Source organism: Zalophus californianus, chromosome 3, assembly GCF_009762305.2.
Source record: "Zalophus californianus isolate mZalCal1 chromosome 3, mZalCal1.pri.v2, whole genome shotgun sequence".
NCBI lineage: Eukaryota > Metazoa > Chordata > Mammalia > Carnivora > Otariidae > Zalophus > Zalophus californianus.
In genome coordinates this window covers 161,128,885-161,152,002 of record NC_045597.1, presented here as the reverse complement: position 1 = coordinate 161,152,002, position 23,118 = coordinate 161,128,885, and the positions used below count along the sequence as shown (strand labels likewise).

General features: G+C 43.9%; 1 protein-coding gene and 1 long non-coding RNA gene across 5 annotated transcripts in view; both read right to left on the bottom strand.

The window, feature by feature from the left end:
• Positions 1-2,366: 2,366 nt before the first annotated feature.
• Positions 2,367-4,053, bottom strand: LOC113919202. Its single transcript, XR_003518889.1, has 3 exons — positions 4,008-4,053; positions 3,376-3,512; positions 2,367-2,529 (listed from the first exon to the last, which is right to left on the bottom strand). It is a non-coding gene; the product is annotated as an uncharacterized LOC113919202 (long non-coding RNA).
• Positions 4,054-17,355: 13,302 nt separating this feature from the next.
• The window catches only part of CASP10 (caspase 10), a 32,019-nt gene continuing 26,256 nt past the window's right edge, over positions 17,356-23,118 (bottom strand). For 3 of the 4 annotated variants that reach the window (XM_027590797.2, XM_027590794.2, XM_027590795.2), the window contains one exon: positions 17,356-21,820. In XM_027590797.2, coding sequence (XP_027446598.1) covers positions 21,673-21,820 — 148 coding nt within the window. In that variant the 3' untranslated portion in view covers positions 17,356-21,672. The remainder of the gene's footprint in view (positions 21,821-23,118) is intronic. The other variant, XM_027590796.2, reaches the window with a different exon arrangement.

Below are 23,118 nucleotides of genomic sequence, written 5' to 3'. Positions count from 1 at the left end.
AAGCTCCCTAGCATTTTTTTTAATCAGGAAGGGGTGTTAAATTATCAAGAAAAAGAATTTTCAGGATGTTTGATGTTGATTATAGGATTTTCCTACCTCAGTTTCCTAAAAATAAATTGCTTCCATTGTGCTTATAGATCCAGGGCTATGTGCACCTCACAAAATGAGTTGAAAAAAATCTCTTTTTCTGTATCCTATAATTTCTTCAACAACAGAAATTTTCTTGTATATAAATTGACTGTTCATCTATTTTTGTCACTTATTTTTTTGTCACTTATTAAATGGATGTGAGGTATTGGCTTTGTTAGGCATATGAATTCTTAATATAGATTTACTAAGCTTTTTTTTTCCATTATCATATATTTTTCCAATTTTGTTGTTTTCTTTTGCTTTATTGTGAGAGAGACAGAGTTTAAATTTTTGGATATTGAAACCTATTTATTTTATCTCTGGTACCGATCTCTAATTGGTCACTCATGAAGATTTTTAGGTATACCAAAATGCTTTGTGTTTATGAAATTATATCTATTGTAGGTGCAGAAAACCTTTCCCTTCTTCCCTTCTAGGTTCTTTGGCTGGCTTAATAATTAAACTGACATAAGACCGATTAACAGTAGAAGAGCACATTTCTTTTTTTTAAGATTTTATTTATTTATTTGAGAGAGAGGGAGAGCGAGCAAGAGAGCACAAGCAGGGGGAGCAGCAGAGGGAGAAGCAGGTTCCCCACTGAGCAGGAAGTCCAACATGGGACTTGATCCCAGGACCCCCAAGATCATGACCTGAGCTGAAGGGAGATGCTCAACCGACTGAGCCACCCAGGTGTCCCTAGAGGAGCACATTTCTTACATATGGGAGCCCCATAAAAATACTAGACTCCTCAGCAATCAGGTAATTGAGGTTTATATATCATCCTGAGCTAAGGAGAACCAGGTAGGGGTCTGGAGCTTCAAAGTGGAGGAAGACCGTTCACAGGAAGATGAGCAGAGCAAATGTTTGGTAAAGAAATGTTTGCGGTGCCAAGTATATAAGTTTTTCTGATATAAAAAGCTATTTCTGGTATTAGCTTTCTTCCTGGTACAGGCTCCCTAGCTAAGTTCTTTTAAGCAGTTAAGCGGGGAGGTAAAAAAAGTTCCTCCTGAGTCCGCTGGGCCCCGATTGTCTTCAGCTGGAAATAATCCACATGTGGCACATTTTGGAATGGCGTATTCCACTCCCCTCACTATATTCCTTTGTCAATTTCTCTAAATGTATTCAAGCCTAGATAGATGTTACCTACACAGAGATAAGAAATTCAATCAAAATTTTAATTGATTTTTTTGTATTTAAAAATTTTTTCCAAAGATTTTATTTATTTATTTGTCAGAGAGAGAGAGAGAGCACAAGCAGGGGGAGCAGCAGGGAGAGGGAGAAGCAGACTCCCCGATGAGCAGGGAGCCTCAGGGACTCAATCCCAGGACCCTGGGATCATGACCTGGGCTGAAGGCAGACACTTAACCGACTGAGCCACCCAGGCGTCCCTGTATTTTAAATTTAAATATCCAGTTCAATGATTTGATTTTGATGTACAATGGAAAGTGAGAGTCTAGCTTGACTCGTTGTCCAAGTGGTTAACTAGTCGTCTAGCACCTCTTACTTAGTATTCCCATATTCACTGTTGATTTGTGCTACCCCTTTGCCTTTATGATACCTTTGCATATTTTAGGGATTATTTCTGGGCTATCTACTCTGTTCCATTTTTCTGTTCATGTAGTTCTTCTCTTAGCCTTTTCATTACTATAAGTCTATATTTTATCTGGTCAACGGAGAATATAAGCTTAATTTTTTTCCTGTGTTCTTTTTATTTTTTTCTTTCCCCCTCTTAGATGACCAGCATAAGCTGTTTCACAGGGTAAAATAAGACTGAGGACAGGAGGCGTTATTTTATGTCTGCTCTTCTCAGGGAGAATGACTCCTGATGTTTCTCTGGAGGTAGAGGAGGAAAGGAAGAAGCAGAAAAGTAACAGATAATGTGAGACGGTAAATCAGCTTTGAAATTCTTCTCTGTTCTTGAAGGCAATGGGCCTGAAGGAGAAGAGTACCTCTTTTCTGTATCCCTGCACTGGGTTGGGTCTGTTTCCTTAAGAGACATTGCAGGTCTAGGCCTTACCTCCCACATGCTAGAAACGGGCCTGGCTTCAGTAACGTGGGGACTTCAGGAATATCTATGCAATAATTTGAGATCATTTATTTATAGACTAACCTCTCAGGAAGGAAGAGAGACAAATAAACAGGCTAAAAGGGATCAAAAATCTCCCTAGTGCTCTGAGAGTAGGGGTATTGGGGAAAAAAAGCAGAGGAGAGTCTGGTCATGAGCTTGGTTTCATTTATCAACAGGCAAATGCTGTACCAGATTGCACCTGAAGCCACCAAGGGACAAGGTCAAAAGCTTCACAATTCTGCTGCAGTGGGAGCTTCACAAGAGCAAACTCAGAGACGATGGGGCGATGATCTCCCGTTGCCAGTGACATGGGGACCGGGAGGAGTCTCTTGCTTCAAAAGAGTGAAAATTGCCAAGCCAGGAGGGAAGGGAAACAGAAAGACGTGATCAGTAAGGGAAAGCAAATTAGCCCACAGCACAATCAGCCCAAGAGACCTGAGATTTAAGGAGCAAACATGGTAGAAAAGTAAGCTGATAAGGTGTCTACAAACTCCGAAAAAGGTCTGTTATTAACCAAAAAATAAAAAAGCAATTCAGGCAACAAAATAAAGAAATTAGGTGACGATACCTAACAGTTGAGGAGAAATGCATTTCAGAAGACAAAAGAGAATAAAAGTTTAAGTGCCCCTGTGTGGAACGGGGAGTGACTCTCCCCTGAAATTACCTCATAAATAACCCTGGGGAACTTTCAGTGATATCCCACATATTCGAGGCATAGTTTTCAAATACAGCCACTTCTCTGCTTGTCCCAAAAGATAACCGAAGTCTTCTCGGGACTCTTCTACAACATCTCAACTCCAGCTCAGAACTGGCTCCTTGGTAGTATCATGCTACTCCACCCACCTTTCTCTCTTTTGTCCCCATTATTTGTTGTCCCAGCTTGGAATACTCTCCATCTGATACTCCAAAGTGTGAATCCACACAACACTGTTCACTTCCTCCAGGAAGCCCTCTAGGACCACTCCAGCCTAGGCTGTCTCTTCGGTCCAAGTTCTTCTCACATATTACTTCAGGACCCCACAGGCAGTTTGATGAGAATGCAAAATGCCCCTTTCCATTGTTCCCCAGGCTAGCCTTTTAACCCTTGTCATGCCTGACGTCTAAGGCTGCTGCTTCACCATCCCACAAAGCTGGCCCAGAGGTGGCCATGGCACAGAACCGAAGACTATCATTCTCACCTCTTCTGTCTTTCTGAGCAGGATGAAGCTGGACGACAGAACTATCCACTGAGGCACAGATAAACTAAATGACTTTACAAAGCAGCCTGCTTTCTTGGGGGATGTTCTGTATTGGTCAGATATGATTTTAAATCCACCTGTTTATGGCAAAGATAAAAAAAATGAGAGTGAAGGAAGCTGTATCAGGATACCCTCATCTTTCCTGTTGTTGATAAGCACTCAATAGCTCAGCTCCTGAGCCGTAGCAATAAAACATTAGAGGAGAGGCACGTGGGTGGCTCAGTTGATTAAGCAACTGATTCTTGATTCCGGCTCAGGTCATGATTTCACGGTCACGGTGAGATCGAGCCCCATGTCGGGCTCCACATGTCGAGCGTGGAGCCTGCTTAATTAAGATCCTCTTTCCCCTCTGCCCCTCTTCTGCCCACCCTGTACTCTCTCTCTCTCTCTTCTAAAAAAAGAAAAAAATTAGAGGAATCAACTATGACCAGGGGACATTTAGACTTTAAATACTGAGAGCTTGTGAGGACCGTCTGAGAGTGTTCAGTCTTGGGAAGGCGATTCTGCTAATCTAGCTAGTGCTCCAAAGACCTTGGGGCTTTGGCTCCTGCTACAGTAAAGGCAATTCTTACCTGCAGGGGTGAGAACCATGCAGCAGTCTTGCCCATCAGTACTGGGGCACATTCCCGATCAATGTGCTCCAGCAACAGGGGACTTTGACTTTGACACCCTGGCGGGTGTCAGCTTGCTGTTGGCTAAGCCTTCTCTCCCCATTGCCAATTTGCATAAAGGTACATCCCAGCTAAATTTGGACTTTCTCTCTTTCATCTCCTCTTGCCTGAAACAATAGTGTGAATAAGCTATCATTAATTTGGAGTATGTTATTTCTTTATTGGCTTATTAAGAGATATTATCCTATATGCTATATGGGCTTGTAAAATTCCCACAGTGAACCTGTGTTAGATGAACTACTGGCAAAGACAATGTCGGTCTCTGAGCATTAGTTTGTCCCCCAAACAAAACAGGGGAACAATGTACTTGGTGAAAAAAGTGAGACTCTAGGTCTGGAGAAGAAAAAAGTAAGTGGGGGGCGGAAACTGCCAAAAAATCAAAATGATTTAAGCTGTACATTTATGACTCTTGTGCATCTTCAGTATTTATGGAGTATTTTGAGGAAAAGTTTACATTTAAAAAAACCAACAAAGGGGCACCTGGGTGGCTCAGTCGTTAAGCGCCTGCCTTTGGCTCAGGTCATGGTCCCGGGGTCCTGGGATCGAGCCCTGCATCGGGCTCCCTGCTTAGCGGGGAGCCTGCTTCTCCCTCTGCCCCTCACCCCACTCATGCTCTCTCTCTCTCTCTCTCTCTCTCTCTCTGTCTCTCGCTCTTTTTCAAAAATAAAACATGACTCATTTCTCGTCTCCTGATTCTCTGTTTTCGCTCCTAGGCCTTGCTGGATGTTTTCATAAAGATAGAGAAAAGGATTCTACTGGAGAAAAGAAATTAGACACATCGAAAAAACTCCAACTAGTTAAGAACCTGATGAAGAAAGTCAAAGGCTATCAAGATTCAAGTAGAGACTAGAAATAACTGACACTTTTTCTACTAAATTCATTCTTTCTTTGAAAAATCATGTCACATCCTTCTTCTTATTTGTTTTATATTGAAATACCTGTGGTTCTTGGGTATAATCCTCCCTCTGAGGAATAGGATCTCTGACTTCAAGTGCCGGAAATTTGTTATTGGCCTGGACAACAGAAGAATATGGGGAAAATTCCCAAATATTTGGAAATTAAGTAACATATTTCTAATAATCCATGGGTCAAAAAAGAAATCAAAAGGAAATTAGGTATAGTATTTCTGAACTGAATTAAAATGAAAACAAAATGTATCAAAATTTGTGGGATGCCACTAAAGCACTTCTTAGGGGGAAATTTATAGCACCAAATGCATATAAGAAGCAGGGAGTTGGACTCTGAGCTTGGTGTGGCGTCTGCTTGAGATTCTTTCTCTCCTTCTCCCTCTGCCCCTCCCCTTGCTCACTCTCTCTCTCTCTCTCACTCTAACAAATAAGTCAAATCTTAAAAAACAACATGTGGGTAGTGGCCGCACTTTCGGAAGCAGATCGAAAGCAACCACGAAAAGAAAACCAAAAGAATAGATAATTAACAAGCTAGAAAAAGGGTAGGGTAGACTTTTTAAAATTACTTAATTTATCTAAGTAGAGAAAATTGAACTCGTGCCACAAATAGAAAACAACTAGAAAAATGGCAGCTTTAAACCCAATTATATCAATAATTACATTAAATGAAAATGAACTAAATATTTTAACTTTAAGAAGAAACCAGACTGGATTTTGAAAGCAAAAACAAAGCAAAAATTGTAAAACCTGACAATACACTGTGAGGAAGGGCAAAATATGCCATCCCAAAATATGCCACTTAGCATATTGGTTATTTTGAATTAAAGTTACTTAAGAAACAACCAGTGCAAGAAAGACCCCCTGACCCTCCTTTGTCCCGCTGACAGCAGAAAATAAATCTCTGATGTGAAAGGTACCCTCCCTGTACCAGCAGGTAGAGAGACGTCCTTATCACTATGGAAATAGAGAATTCAGGGCCAAAAAGAGCATATAAACAAACCTTGCTACTTTCTCACTAATCTGCTACCTCAACCCCAAACTTCTTTGTTTTGTCAATTCTTCACAAACTTATTGTTTCCTTGTCTAAAAGGTATAAAAGCTGTCTGTTTTGGTTACGCCGTTGAGTGTGATATTTTTGTGAGCTCCTGTACATACAAAATTGACTTTGTTTTTCTTCTGTTAGTCTGTCCTGTATCACTTTAATTATTAAGCCAGTCAGAGAACCTACAAGGAAAAAAGGGAAAAATTTTCCTCCCCTACAACTGTTTACAACAGACCCATTTCAAATATAAAGACACATGAAATCCTGAAAATATAAGGATGGAAATCTGGTATCATTATACTAATACCAAACCAAGCAGACCTAGAACAAAGTGTCAGAACTAAAATGAGAGTCATTCCATGATTGTAGCAGGAGGTATCTGTGCGTCTCTCAGTAACTGACAAGACAGAGGAAGAGGCAACTTGAATCACGCAATTAACCATCTTGACCTAAATGACAAAACTGATTAATCAAAAGCTAGAAGGATAAGCATGTTACATAGAAATGTGGAATTAAATACCAGAAAAACAAGTGTAAGCGTCCAAAGGTGATACCACAGGGAGAAGGGCTGGAAGGTGGGGACTGTGGGATGTCCCACTGGTGAACAGATGCTGCTGTGTCCTTCTCTTCGCGAACAGCTAAGACATCTGCTAATTCCCACTCCTTGTGTCCAACTAGAAAAACCACCAACTTCCTGCCACTTTTTCATAGTCTGGTCCATTCCACACTTCTCAATTTCCCCAGATTGAGAAAGCACATGGGCAGCGAGAGACACAGATATGAAAGAACTCCTTAATATTATCCTAAAATCACTGATCTCTACACAAGGCTTATTCTAGAACTTCCCCTCAAGAGTCTGGGCTTCTGTAGCTGAATCACCACTTGGGCAGTTTAGATGCTGTCTGTCACAGCAGGCTGGCCTTCATCATGAATGGCACCAAGTTGCTCCCTTCAGTCATTTCTAAATGACTTTGACAATTTTTGTCATAGTCCCTGTTTATTTATTCTCTTACTCATGTAATTTTTAACTCACTTTCTTTCCTTAAATAAAAATTTACATAAATAACTATTATTAAAAGGGAAGTTTTGGGCACCTGGGTGGCTCAGTTGGTTGAGCGACTGCCTTTGGCTCAGGTCACGGTCCCGGAGTCCTGGGATCGAGTCCCACATCGGGCTCCCTGCTCAGTGAGGAGCCTGCTTCTCCCTCTGACCCTCCCCCCCCTCATGTACTCTCTCTCTCTCATTCTCGCTCTCTCAAAGAAATAAATAAATCTTTTAAAAAAAAGGAAGTTTTATATCACTACCATAAATGGAAAAGCATTACATTTGCTACAGAAGAGGAACTATAAGAGTAAATAAAATGAAAACGTTGCTATAACTAAGTTTCTAGCTAGATATTATTGACCCCTCTCTCCTTTGTCAAAAAGGGAAGTTAGCATGTTTTGAAATATGTTAAAGATAGATTAGCACTGACAGTGGATTTTTTCCCCCTGATGTTAAGAGAATTATAAAGAGAATGACTTTTCACTATGTGATCCACTCTTGTTTAATGCATAATGACTACACACTGCCCAGTATCACCAGTAGGCCCCAGGCTAGAAGGGAACATCGCATGAGCTCATCAGCCCCGGTATCAAGAATGTGGCTAAAGAGCGCCCCCTCCATGCATACCCAGCCCGTAGGTAACAATAGTGGACTCCTAATGAAACAGACAGTGGGTAGGTCCCAACTAGCACCTTTCTCAGTCAGCCCCTCAGGCAGCAGTGCCCACCACTTCTCTTAAGCCCATCTTGGAAATTCCAGGCTCATCTCAGTGGTCCCAAGTTTCAAGTGCCAACTGCGTTTCGGCTGCCCAGGCCCAGCCCTACAGTCTGAAAGTGGGTGTAGCCCGGGGGGGCCACTCCTAGAAGGAGAGATGAGTTGAAAGCCAATACCCGCCCTTCGCCTGGGCTCTCCACTGACCCTTTGACCTGTAGCCCTCTGTCTCTGGGGAAGGATCTGAAGTTGCTGACCGGCCACCAGGGGCAGCATTCCTGAAGCGGGCCGTTAGGGAAAGGAGCCTGGTGTTTCACCATCTGGAAAGCCGCTGCGTGTGGTGGACTGAGCCTGGACTTGGGAATCAGACCGGATCTGGATTCCAGCCCGGACTCTGCCTTTTGCTGAGGATCCAGATACCTTTCTCTGCTTCACTCAGCCTGGATCTCGTCCTGTGGGAAGTCGCAATACTGATGACTTCTCTGAGGTTGCTGCGTGTTGCGAGGGATAAGTAAAGCAGTATCTGTGGCGTTTGCATGTATTACCTCACAGAGCAGATGCTTGGAAGTGCTGCTCATTCCTTTGCCCTCCCGCTTCCCTCAGGCAGCCACTGGCCACCTTTTTCCCTGAAGTTGTCGGGCTGAGGAGGGCAGACAGCTCAGGGTGGATAACCGGCCACGGATCAGACCCGACAGCCTGTGGCTGGGACTGGGTGACTCACCCTCTTCTAAACCTTTGCTCAGGCCCCTGCCCTTCCCTCCAGGAATGCCCTCCTCCCACCGAGAGCTCTCTCGTTCTCTCGGGACACTTGGTTCTTACCACCCAGCACAGACAGGTGTCATTTATCAATTCTTCTTGTTTCTTTGGAAAATAACCCGCTCCCCGAAAAAGCCCACCCACATATACAAAAACAAAATAAAAAGCAGTCGTTTACCATTGTAGTTGTGTATTGAAGCACTGATTTTAAAAAATAAATTAAAATAAAAGCCTCTTCCGTGACCTCTTCGATACGGACTTCGGAGATCCCACTGTTACTTTGATTCTTTCCGTCTACACCTGTGCCTATGAAGCCTTCACGATTCTTGCTCTGCCACGTACCAGTCGTGTGACCTTGGGCAAGTCACTTCACAGCTTGGCGCTTCCGTGTCCTGACATTAATATTAATGTTAATATTAATTCCTTTGAGGAATTTGAGGGTTATTGTGAAAATCAAATGAGTTAATACATGCAAGAGTTAGAACAGCTCCTGGTGTACAGAGTGAATACCTAAGAAGTGTGAATATGCACATACATCCCATATACTATTTTGTTTGCAAAAGCAGGCTCAGTCTACTATGAGAATCAATCCACTCAGCACTGCCTCTCAGCTCCAAATCCCCTCTCCTACCACCTGCTTGGCGACCCTGTAGCTACACCCAGTGACAATTTCTCCATTGCCCACCGGTACAGTTTTCGGTTTTGTTCCTAGAGCACGCTGGAGAGCACAAGGCAGAGCCGAGGAAGGGCTTCTCTTCCAAGTTCAGCGCAATTTTCTTCCTGCTTCTAAGGCACAGCTGCTAGCCACTTGCAAAAGACCTAGTAGGGCTCACACTCCAGAGAATTTTGTCAGCGTGCCAGCAGGAAGCCTGCTCACCAGCCTCCATTTGCATGCTGCTGCCGACCTCTGACCCGTGACATGCCCGTGAACTTCTCTACCGTCAGTGGGCACGGCCACATCTTCTTCAACAGGTCTGACTCCCAACCTTGGCGGGCTGGGGAGGAGTCTTCCAAAAGTCTTCCTTCCAAGGGTACTCTCTTTCAGCCCTAAAGGGATTTTACTTTCAGTAGTTAACTTTCTTTTACTGGTTAATAATGCTTCCTGTTAAATTTTCCATTTCAAATTACAGGTGTGGTTTCCGTCTCACACTGGACTCTTGAGTATCTATATCAATATATACATGGCTTACAGTTTGCTTTCTTTTTAGTTATCAAGATATGATGGGCATCTTTTTCGTCTTCCCAAATGTCATTGCCTCTCTTTTTAACGCAGTTTTGTAGCTTTGATCACACAGAAGATTGACACTTTTATGTAGTCAAATGTATCTGTCTTTTCCTTTGTGACTTCTAGCTTCTGTGTGGTGCTCAGGGAAGCCTTCTCTGGTCTTTTATTACCTATATTTCTCTTAATGCCTTTATAGTTTTAACATTTATATTTTAGGAGTTTTGTGTGTTTTGGAGTTTTGTGTATAGTCTGAGGTAGGCATCTAACTTTATTTTTTTTCTTGATGGTGGAGAATCAATTGTCCTAATACCATCCATCCTTTCTTGATCATGTCGTTATGTCACTTTTGCCAAAAACCACCTTTCTTCTCTCCCCAACCAGATTATAATTTCCCAGAGGGCAGGGACATTTTTGGCATCCATCCGTTCTCTAACTGCCTGACACCTGGCAGAGCTGAGTACCTGTTGGTTGATGGTGTGGCTGATGAGAAAGCTGAGTGAGAACTAGCTCATTTTCAGAGCAGCAAACAGCAGATGCAGAACTCAGGGCTAAGAAAAAATAAGAGCTGTTCCCCAATTTGCATGAATGAACGTGTTTGTGGTTTGTATTTGTGTATTGACTACTAAATGATTCTGGCAGAGCACTGTTTTAGGTTGGAGCATAGGAAACAGGAGGGGTAAGACCTGGTTCCTACCCTCATGAAGTCTGCAATCCCTGAGTGCCCATCAGCAGGAGGCTCGTGAGACCACCATGACACATGCATGTGATGGAACACAGGCCACCGTGGAAAGGATCAGGGAGACCTAGAGGTTCTGATATAGAACTGGCTCTCTGGGATCTCTTGAATTTAAAAACCCAAGCGCAGAACAGTCTGCTAGCATTTGGGAAGGGAAAAACGAGAGGAAGACACAGACACATATGTGTTTGTATAAGAAAAAATATCTCTGAAGCATATTCAACATACTGGAAACAATAATTACTTCTGGGGGCACCTGGCTGGCTCTGTCGGAAGAGCATGCGCCTGTTGATCTCAGGGTTCTGGGTCGGAGCCCCCACATTGGGTGTAAAGGTTACTTAAAAATTTAAAAACAACAACAATTTCCTCTGTGGAAGGAACTGGAGATTTGGGGGATGGGGATCCGTGTGAAACCTACTTTTCCCTGTGTATCCTTTGGCACTATTTAAATGTTTTACCAGATGCTTGTAGTATATTCCCAAATAAAGAAAATAGGATTTTTTTTTTAAGATTTTATTTATTTATTTGACAGAGGGGGTGGGGCACAAGCAGGGGAGCAGGAGAAGGAGAAGCAGATTGAGCAGGGAGCCCGATGTGGGGCTCGATCCCAGGACCCTGGAATCATGACCTGAGCCGAAGGCAGACGCTTCACCAACCGAGCCGCCCAGGCGCCGGAATACAGGAATTCTTAAAAGATGAAATGAGATAGACACATAGACACATGAAACAAAAGTGTGAGAAACAGGGAAGAAGCGTGACAAGTTCGGAATTCTAAACTCCACGGCTCCAAAACGGAAAGGTGGCGCCAGCAAGGGGCCAGGTACACGTCTTGCTCTGGGGCTCGGCACAAGGCTGATGGCAGGTCCCACGGCTGGCAGATGGCCAGAGGAGCAAGCCTCTGGAAAAGACTGACAGCAGCTACCGCCCGGCCTGTGCCGGGTCGAGTCATCTGAGCAAAGGCCGGCCGAGGCAAGGAAGTTGTTGAGATCTGTTCAGGCCCCGATACGTGTTCTCTGACAGCCACTGAATTCACTTCCTTGTCCTTCCCAGAAGTTATAACCTCCTCCCGAACATAGAGCAAGAAAGGGGGCACCTGGCTGAGTGGACTGGTCACATAGAGGGATCCCAGACCTACAGGAACAGTGCCAGGAACCTGAGGAGGGTGGGCCCGCCTAACTTCTGCATACACATGTGCTTTCGATTACTGGCAGAATCAATCATCTTTCTTGTAAGTGATAGAACTATTTTAATATTTGATCACAATCTTTAACTTAGGCCAAGCCCTTTTTTTTTTTTTTACCAGCCTGAAACTGTTGATAAAATTGGCTTCTCCAGGACTTTTCAGGGTGATAACTCAAGCAGAGAGGACAGTCTCCCGTCTCCAAGCCCCAAGACGGGGCGCAAACTACTCATATAGGCTTGCCCCCTGCCTCTCAGGAAATATTTTCACAAGAACAGTGTGGTACAGAGAGGAAGGACAGGCCCCTGGACGTGGAGGTCAGCCAAATGGAGTTCAAGTTTGGTTCTTCCCCATTTCTAGTCATGTGACCTTGTTTCTTATTTAGCTTTCCTGAGCCTTGATTTTCTGATCCATAAAATGGGCACAGTAACACTTCTCTGTCATGCTCACAGAGTAATCATTTTCAACATTGGCAAGCGACTAGACCCAAGGGCTGAAGTTGCTAAGTTGGTAACAGCAAGGAGTACCTCGCTGAAAGCGGCTCACCATCTCCCTGAAGGGTCGCCAGAGCTGGAGAGCCAGGCAGACATGAGGAGAGGGACAACGGTGCTTTCAAGTGGTAGAATAAGCAGAAATGTAGGATGATCAGATGTAGTCCTGAGCTTCTGATTGTGTATGCCCCTGGGGGTGGAAAAATGTCAGCAGCAACTGGGGTGGGAATGGGGGTCACAGATGAAGAGGGTTGAGTCTGCATTTGAAGCTGATTTTATGAGAACAGGTGTGGGGCACTCAGAGGCATCACAAGGGGGTTTCTCATCTGCAGCTTGCTTCCTGCTCCAGACTAAACATGCAGCAATGATGATTCTAAGAAGTGAGCCCATGCCCCTCATGCCTGCCTTGGCAACATGAGTTATATCGCCGCCACAGAAATAACTACCACCAAAAATACAGACAGGTACAGAGTGGAAGAAACTCGGTCTGCCCCAACCAAGAGGGCAAAACCACCCTGTGCACCTGAGCTGGCCAAATATTCACAGTGCGGCAAGCTGAGAGATCGCCCTGTCTGGTGGCCAAATTACATTAACCAGCATCGACCATACAAAAAGATTTTATTTTTTATTTTTATTTTTTTTAAGATTTTTTATTTATTTGAGAGAGAGAGAGAGCATGAGCGGAAGGGAGGGGCAGAAGGAGAGGGAGAAGCAGACTCCCTGCTGAGCAGAGAAGCCTAACCCTGGGTGGAAGTGTGGGGGCAACACAAAATGATTTTAGAAGAGAAGACCCACAGATCCAGCACCCAGCCGAAGAAATAAACATGACCAGTGCAGCTGAAGCCCCTGCATTATTCCCCCCTTTCCCCAAATCCCAGACCCACCCCAGGTAACAGCCAAAATTTATTTATCACCCCCACACATATTATTGTATTCATGGATATGAATGTATAAGCAACCTATAGGACTGTCATGTGGGTTTTTAACTCTGTATAAGTTATATCATATTGCATATGCTCTTTTTTTGATAGACTTTTAATTTCATTTACCATTTGAACAATTTAAAGTGAATAGTTCAGTGGCATTTAGTACATTCACAATGTTCCCATCCACCACTGCTCAGTTCCGGAAAGCATCGTGCTGCAGTGCATGTGTATGACTGACCCATACAAAGTTGCCAATACTTGTGTCTGACCTAGGCAATGGCAATTTCAATGGTTCAACCTAATAATCCCAATTCATTTTGTTTCACTGTTTGGTGGTACTCCTCTATGTGACTATACCCCAATTCATCTAACCTCCTATCGATGGGTATTTTGGTTGCTTCAGCTGCTTCCTTTTTTTTTTCCCCTCTCTCTTCTCTCTCACAAGCAATAATGCTTTGAAAATTCTCCTCCGTGTCTCCCCGCACAGGTGCAAGAGTTTCTTTTGGGGCAGGGACCCAGACATGGAATTGCTGGTTCATACTACTCATATAGGCTTGCCCCCCTGCCTCTCAGGAAATATTTTCACAATGAATATGAATATGAATATGTGTACATATTCAACCTTTATAGATATTGCCAAGTTGTTCTCTAAAGTGATCGTGTTGATTTACATTTCTCTGAGCAGCATAATCGACTCGCCTTTGATCTATATCCTCACCCGTACTTGCTACTGACAGGTTTTTAAATGTTGTCGATATGATGGGTGCAAAATGGTAACTCACTGTGGCTTCAGTTTTGCAGTTCTCTGATTATTTAGCAGATTATGTTCCCATTTGTTTATTGCTCATTTGTATTCCTTTTCTTTGCCCATCTAACTAGACTGTTTATTTTATAGGATTGTAGAATATATATACTTACGTACATTTATATGTATTTACATATCCCTTGTCGGTTATATACGTGGTACATACCATATCCCAGTTTGTGGCTCCTTCTTTAGTTTTTCAACATTGTTTTTGATGTTTTTAAATTGTTGAAAGGAGAAAGGGCGTTTTTGCTTAGATAAATTCACAAATGACAGATCCATAGGGAATTAGTAAAGAAAAAGGTGGGCCTATCCAAGAAAGCGCTCTGACCTTTTAGTTTGAGATCATAAAAAATTCTTTCACAAAATTCTGGGCTGAAGGGTACACTGAACCGACTGTGTGTGACATTTTTCATGTTCTTTTGCATCTATTAGGGTTTCAGGTAATCTAGAAGGACCTAGGGCTGGGAAGAGAAAGGCACAGGCTGTGGACCAGAGGCAGACACTCTACACACCGTAACAACAATAAATTCTAACGTGGCCTTTCAAGTCATTCCAAAGCAAGAGTAGGAGAGTACAACAGTTTATTGGCGAATGGGTAAAGCAGATGTGGTCCATATATACAATGGACTATCACTCAGCCATCAGAAAGGATGAATACCCACCATTTGCATCGACATGGATGGAACTGGAGGGCATTATGCTAAGTGAAATAAGTCAAGCAGAGAAAGACAATTATCATATGGTTTCACTTATCTGTGGAACATAAGGAAGAGCATGGAGGACCATAGGGGAAGGGAGGGAAAACTGAAGAGGGGGAAATCGGAGGGGGAGACAAACCACGAAAGACTATGGACCCCGGGAAACAAACTGAGGGTTTCAGAAGGGAGGGGGGTGGGGGGTCGGGTGAGCCCGGTGGTGGGTATTCAGGAGGGCACGTATTGCATGGAGCACTGGGTGTTATACGAAAACAATGAATCATGGATCACTACATCAGAATCTAATTAAGTACTGTATGGTGATTAACATAACATAATAATAAAAAAAAAACAGTTTGTTGGTATTCCTATTTTGACATACAGGTTATGGGCCTCAGATTATACTGTTGCCCAGGCCCTGCACAGGTTGGATGAGGTTGAGGATGGGAGGATAAGATAAGGTATGGGGTCGAGAGGGGTGTAGAAGGTGCAGTCATGCTTCAGGCAGATCTCTTCTGATCCATTTTAATCCCCCTCTGCCAACCCCCACCCCAGCCCCACCTGCCAGCCAGTCTGGCCAGCTTGCCAGATTGTAGGGGGTTTTGCTTCCAAAGATTCACACCTTTGTGCCAGGAGAGTACTCCGTCAGACTGATGAGGAAGCAGAAGGCAAGCTGAGGACACCCCGCACCAGCACAAACTGACACCCCGCAACCCCCCGCGCCCACTCCCAGGTGGGACATGTGTGAAGTTCCTCAGGCACTCCTGGCTGCCCTAAAGCTAAGGGAAGGGAAAAACCAATGGTTAACTGACAGAGATCACAGTCCTGCAAGACAGGAGTCTCCCTCAGTTTACAAAATGTCTTGGCAATTTACAAGAAAAAAGCATTCTTATCCATAGCCTAACTTCCAGAGATCCATAGACTCAATTTCCTGGAGCCCTAACATCACCCACCCATCCACAGTGATGTGGGAACAAAGGTAGAAGGGAATATAAATAAAATAAAATTTCCTTATAACCCGCAGCCTATGGACAAGGACCTGTGGAATAGAACATTCCTCCAGGAAACTCCCAACTGTCTTAATGTTAATGCTTTACTAGAGGGAAAAACCACCTTAACTTGACAACGGCAAGGCCCCGAATATCTGGTAGGACCTCTTCAGCATACAAAAGTTATTTTGAAAACCTCCCTTTTCCTTATGTCCCCCAACTCCTAGGTACATAATCAGTCACCCCTCGTGACCCCGGTGCAGCGGCTCTCTCTGCCCCCAGGTCCTGACCCCGGGCTTTAATAAAACCACCATTTTGCACCAAAGATGTCTCAAGAACTCTTTCTCGGCTGTCGGCTCTGGACCTCACCCCGCCAAACCTCACCTACATTCCAAAACCGTATCAAGACCACGGGAAGCGCCTGGAAGTTTGAGGTCTCCCACCTGGGGCAGCTCTTAGGAGAGGATGGAGGGCTGAGGGAGGATGGAAGCCCAGTTTTCTTACTCCTTTTGGATAGAGAGCAATTCCTGAACAGATCGCTCGCACACGAATCCTCCTCTTGGGGTCGGAGTCGGAGCACGTGACACAAGATCTGCATTTAGGGGTTTCGGTTCTGTTTTAGTTTTAGCTTTGAAGGAAGAGAAGTTACAGCATGTTTTTGTGTGCTGAGGAGGATGATCTGGGTGAGAGGGACAGTTAATAGAGCAGGAGAGAGGAGGAAGGGCTACATGAGTGGTGTCCTCGAGTGAGCAGGATGGGACAGTCCTGCACAAGATGGAAACACGGACTCTTGGGAGAAGCATGGACCGGACGGCGCACCCACTGTTGACAGGCGAGAAAGCAGTAAATAGGGTTAGGGTGCAGGTGGATCAGAGGACTCGGTGGTGGAAGGTAGAACCTTTTTCGGATTACTTCCCTTAGTGAAGCCACTGAGACCATCAAATTAAAGTGAGGAGAGTGGAGGATGATAGAGGTCTGAAAATGCAAAAGAGAATTCAAAAGAAAGTGTAAAATAGACTGAGAAAGCAGAAGGTGACATAACCAGGGAAATGTTACAGGATTGCTGAGAACTACGCAAAGCCTGTTTGAAGTTTATGGTCATTGGTTTTAAATGAGACCGGCCTGGAACACTATGTTTTTACACCAGCCTCAACCAGGAACTCCAGTACAAACAGGGGAGTAAGTAGGCATATGGGATTAACCAGAGCTTGGATCCTGTCCCATGAGGGCTGCGGGAAAGGCAAGGGTTTAGAGGGTGGGCATGAGAAAGTGAGTTCAATGATGACACATGGGACTCCAGCTGGATAAAGAGGGAGGGAAGAAGTGAGGGGTGGTGTTGACATTGGAAAGATGGCAGATAGGGTCAATGGACTAACCAGAGGCCCCGGGGGCACCGAAGACTGTTGTGGGTAGGGTCCTAGAGAAAGTGAGATGGACTGGTAGGAGGTAGCTGTCAGAGAGGCATGTCTGCAGCTGAGATGTGGGTGGAGGTACAGATATTGGTAGTGACAGAGTTTACTGGATGCAAGACTGGGAGGACATGGTGGTTAGGCTGATTTAAAGGTGGTGGGGAAGCTCAGGGACAAATGCAGAGTGAAATCATGTGAAAGTGCATGCCAAAATGGAATCATAAATGAATTAACTCTTCTTTGTGGGTTCTTCTACCTCCCAAATATTCCACAATGTGTATATGTTACCACGTGAGCAGAAATCAAAGATATTACTCAAAGGTAAAAAGGAAAAAAAAATCCTTTATTGGTCAGTTACTACTATTTACAGGTACTCAGTCCACAAAACTCATCAAGTTATTCCAACTGCACAAGTATTTCCAGGCATCTTACAGAATCATTTAAAATGAGACCAAATGAGGGTTTTGAGTTTCACAGTGCATGTCCTTTGTTTCAAGAAATGCCTCCTTTAAAACACACATGTATTTGTATTTGTTGCGTCTGCATCTGCGTTAACAAACCCCGAGACCACCTCTGGGATTCAGAGGTGGGAGGACTGGGCATCTGGTGGACAAAAAGGCAGGCAAGACTAATCTTGAATATCTTTTTGTATTCTCTTTGAGCAACGTAAAGATATTACTTATTCAAAAATAGATTTAAAAAGTAAAAATTCATATAATTTAAAAATTTTAAAAGAGGAAAAATTCTCTTAAAAATTCATATCTGCAAAAGTTATGTTACAAAGTGGTTGTTTATGCTGGCAAATCAGTCTTTCTTCAAACAAGGAATTTCTCCTAGTACTTTTTAAAAAGGGTTCCATTTTCAGGAATTTGGCTGCTGTTTAAAGATACAAATGTGTCCTTACCACACATGCGATATTCTTACCCGGTCCTTAAAGGCAAACTGCAGACTTTAGAGGAGAGCCAGACCCTACCAGAAACAAAGTTAAATAACTTGTCACAAGCAACATGTACTTCACGGGAAGATAGTGACAATTGTTTGGCAAAGCCGGAGATACACACAATTGCAAATCCTGCACTAAGAGCTGTAAGACTTGCGTAAGCCATTTGACCCTGAAGGCTGGACCACGGGTTCCCTAGCCACTGTCCTTCCAAGCTCCCAAATCCATGATTTTGGGTGTAGTGTGAGTTCCCTCCGCTGAGTTCAGCAGGGGCTGAGGGATGATGGACTAGGAGCCTGTCATGACTTAAGAGGATGGACTGGAGCAGGTTTCAGGTAGATTAACTGCTGGTACCTGACAACAGGTCTGAGGACCTCTAGCCCTGAACCCTAATCCGTGCTACATTAAAAAGTTCAATATAAAGTTCATCACTCCCGTGGGCACCAGGATGTGGACACAAAAGTTGCTTGTCAACGCTCAAATACAAAGAGATCATGCAGAAGAGCCAGGATCCACCTCTATTAATAGAAGATTATCACCAAAAAGAAATTGAGGCATTTCAAACGGAAGGTGGAAGACTCATACACCCTGAGAATAAATCCATAAACATCCAAGGACCCAAGAATTCCAGGTTAAGAACAACATGACTAAATCATTCAGAAAGTATCGGTCCTGGAAGATTTTAGGATTCAAATATGGCACAGAAGTTATCTACCAAATGAGGTCAGCTTCTCATTTGGTCTACCTCAGTGGAGACAGGATCACTGATAAAGAGCTGCTCTTCAGTGGCATTCCCCATAGTGTTATACTGGTCAATGGCTGTTCTGATGGATCAGTAACCACACCGTATCACCATAATGCAGGTCTGCATTACCTGAGCACTGGCTACGGGGAACCCTGGCAATATCAAACCTGCCCACGCGCATGGCGAGGCCCTGCAGCAGAGATCAGGAGGATGCTCCGGTGACTAGCATCTCTAATAACAGTTATACCAGTAGTATCATTCTTAAACAACTAACATTTGCATAATATTCTATAAACTGTTTCCTCATCCTTCATTGTTTTGGTAGAAGCTAAACTTTCAAGAAAAAAAAAGCAGAAAAGAAAGAAAAAATTAACCATAGCTCTTGTAGGTTGAGCACAACTACGCAAAATATACAGAGACCTCACTCAATCTGCACACTTCTTTCATAAATGTCTGGGCTGACGATGGCCACTGCCAAATACCTGGGACCAAATCACCTCTAGTGTTTTGCTCTCAATTCCCATACACACACACACACAACACACACACACAAGGGACAAGTGTGTACACATTCCGTTTAGGAGAAATGATTGAAGGATGGGTGTGTTCCTGGTGTCCGCATAGGTCCATGACTTAGAGTCATCAATGTCTAGTGACTCCAGTGCTTGCTGGAGAAGTCTAAAAAGAAAGCTCGTGGGCTCGTTTCCTGATTCCAGAATTTAACCTTGCATAAGCACTAAGCTCCAGCACAAGGGCAATATGGACTAGACCCACAGGACCGGGGCACTTCAGCATCGAACCCCAGAGGCTGCTGCTGAAGGAGAGCTCCTTAGCGGTGTTTTGTCCAACTGGACTCAGAGCCAAGAGTTGGCCTGTTACTGCTGGGGACACTGTGATCAGTGAGGGAAGAACCAGCGCTTCACTCAGAGGACACCGGTGGGGATTGCTAGGGTTGATCTGCGGCTAAAACTCAGCTGGAATTAGACGCAAAGGAACTCAAACGCTGCTGTTTCCATTGAGGTTACCGCCAGAGGCATCTGCCACCTAATGGTCTTACAGTACCTCGCAACAACTGGAGTTAAATGGAGAGATATATATTTATTATGATATACATATATTATACATTCCCCTAAATCCTTATCTTTAATAGGTCATTTTTCTCTACTTCATAGATAAGGCTCGAAAAACTAGCTTGATTTAGTGTCTCAGAGCAAGGGAGTCACAAGGCCAAACGGAAACCTACGGCTTCCCTCTCCAGATTCTTTGCTTTTTTGTTTTGAATCACACCATCCTTCACTCCCAGAGAAGGCTTTTATGAAATGGCCAAAAGCTGTGTATATTCAATTGGGCAAAGACTGTAATCACCAGCGGTTAGCTTTGACTTGTATAAACACTGGTTTTGGAAGATGATTCTGACATATCTATTAGACTCCTTTCCTTGGTCAAGCTACATTCAAATCCACATAATGACTAGCTCCATCTACATAATTACTATTATAAAAAACTTCTTATGAGTAGTTCTCATAGCAAATACACCATAAATTAATGCAACTTTCACATGAATAACTGCAAAATCAGGCATCACTGAGAGTTATTTTTCTTCCTTCCCTGACATCTTTCATGAACATCTGCATACCCGCCCCACTATGTCCATGATATTCCAGTTCACTCAAGTGGGAAATAAAATCCTATAAACAGTAACCATCTGGGGGACTGTAGCAAATCACTTTGCCTCCTGGGGCCTCAACTTCTTCATCTGGAAATAAAGGCCTTAAGGAGAGGACTTTCAACCTCCCTCCTGCAGGAGCTGGAAAAAAAAAAAAAAAACTCCTCTTGAAATTGAAAAAAAAAGTTCACATAAATAAAGATATTCAAAGCCTTAATGTAAGAAGTATCAAGTCTTCCAGACAGAACCACACACCCCCAAGGCACAGCCAAACAACTCTCTGACTAAGGAGAGAACAGCATCCCCTGTGAACAGCCTCAGACTCTCAGGCTGCCTCCCTCCTCCATCCTTTGGGCCAGAGGAACAGAGAGGGGCTGCTGACCGTAGTCAGCACAGCACAGCTGTCGGGAGAACCCCTGGCCAAGAGAGACATGCTATAGTGCAGACTCAGTCCTGCTTCAAGCCTCATAGGAAGTCAGCACCACCCATCTGTGTGTTTTCAGACGACTGCGACAATAAATTCCCTTCTTTGCTTTAGTTGGCTTGACGTGGGTGTTCAGTTATCAGCAGCTTCTGAAAGGGTCTCACAAACATGGGATTTAATCTCAGGCTGTAAAGTCTCTGCTCCCAGAGTTGCTGAGTGTGTCTCTCTTCATTCAGACTACCAGCATCCTAGAGCCGAACCTGTTCCCGACCCAAGAGAAACAGCTCCTGCAGGAATACCTTCCTTACACTAAAGCAGGAAAAGAGCATCGTATAGACCAAATTTTCACCTAGGTAGATGTGCAGGAGAGGAGCCTTAGGAAGGGGAGAGCAGAGAAAGTCAAGGAACCATGCGTGATCTCTACCATTATCCAATGTCCAGAACAAGGCCACGCAGAGGGGACGCAGAATGGTAACAAGGGGTGGTCAGGTAGAGAGGAAATCGAAGCTCAACTGAGGCTAAGTACAGTGGTTCTTAAAGCTCAAAGGAATCTTAAAATGTTTGTGGTTCCACCCTTTACCTCACGGATGCACAAACCAAGGCCAACTGCTTTTTCCCAGGGCATACAAACAAAACCAAGACCACAACCCAAAGCTTCAAGAAAGAAAGTGTTGAAACATTCAGACTTGTCAAAAAGAACAAGGGGAAAAAAAAGAATTTGCCGCATCAAAAAATAGGGTATTTCCAATAATTAGAATGACATATGCAGGCCAGCTCACCATCTATCATTGATTCCTGTGATGGGTGGGAGACTGGAATAGATGACCAAAGCCTCCTTTCAAGTCCAAGAGTCAATGAGAACTCTCTACTATTAAAGTTTTTCCTGTGGCACAGGGAATACTAGCTTTTTCCGTAGTGTGAAAGCGGGCTGGGGCATTTGTTTCTTTGTTCCTTCTCTGTCTGCTTGTTGACTCACATCATTGTTGACAGCAGTGAGGATGGATAAGATATCTTCATTTCTGCAGGCAGATAAGAAAAAATATTTTCACTCAGGAGACAGAAATCACATCATAGAAAGGTCATAGGAAGAAACCCTAAAACATGTGGCTTCTTCCTAGTTGAATAGGCCAAGATGCTAACTGGAATCCTGCCAAATATAAAGAAATGCTTATTTCAAAGTTGAAAAAAGAAATGCTAAATTATATATGAAGTTTTTCAGTTCTACATTTTGTGTTTAAGAACACTATAACAGTCACATGTTGCATTTTAATAAGATTTCATTTATTTGAGAGAGAGAGAGCATGAGCAGGGGGAAGGCCAGAGGCAGAGGGAGAAGCAGACTCCTCCCTGAGCAGGGAGCTGATGTGGGGCTCAATCCCAGGACCCCGGGATCATGACCTGAACGGAAGGTAGATGCTTAACCAACTGAGCCACCCAGGTGCCCTTTTTTTCTTTTTGTTAGGCAATCTACACCCGACGTGGGGCTTGAACTCATGAACCTGAGATCAAGTCTCATGCTCTTCTGACTGAGCCAGCCCGGTGCCTCACACATTGCATTTTAAGGCACTTGGTCCACAAAGGAAGTTTGCATATAATTATATATTTTTTTCCATGTTTCTCCTCCAAGCTGGTGGATATAGACAGACAGATAGATGATACATGCATAGATAAATTGGATGGATGGATGGATGGATGGATGGATGGATGGATGGATGGATGATAGATAGGTAGGGGATAAAGACAGAAAGGGACCCTACTATTAAGAATGCCCTCTCTATTCTTGGTTTGAGGAGGGATACAAAGATAAACATGACGCAGTTCCTGAGCTTAAACACTTCAGATGCAGACATGAAGCACATACCAAGTATGGTATATACACAAAATCCATAATGCAAGGCAGAATGTGATCAACACCATATAAAAAGTGGACAAATCCTGTGTGGCGGCACCTGGGTGGCTCAGTCAGTTAAGTGTCTGCCTCTGGCTCAGGTCATGATCCCGGAGTCCTGGGATCAAGCGCCACATCGGGCTCCTTGCTCAGGGGGGAGCCTGCTTAGATTTCTCTCTCCGTCTCCCCTGCCCCTCCCCCTGCTCGTGCTCTCTCTCACTCACTCACTCTCTCACTCTCTCAAATAAATAAATAAAATCTTAAAAAAAAACAAGCGGACAAAGTCCACTGCAAGTTCAGAGGAAGAAGAGCACTTTCCTTCTGGGAGAAGACAACTCCACAGAGGAGGTTGGCTTTTGAGCCTGGGCTTGCAGGATATGTAGCATTTCCCAAAATGTTCCAGGGGTGGGCAATTCATATCCTTGGAAG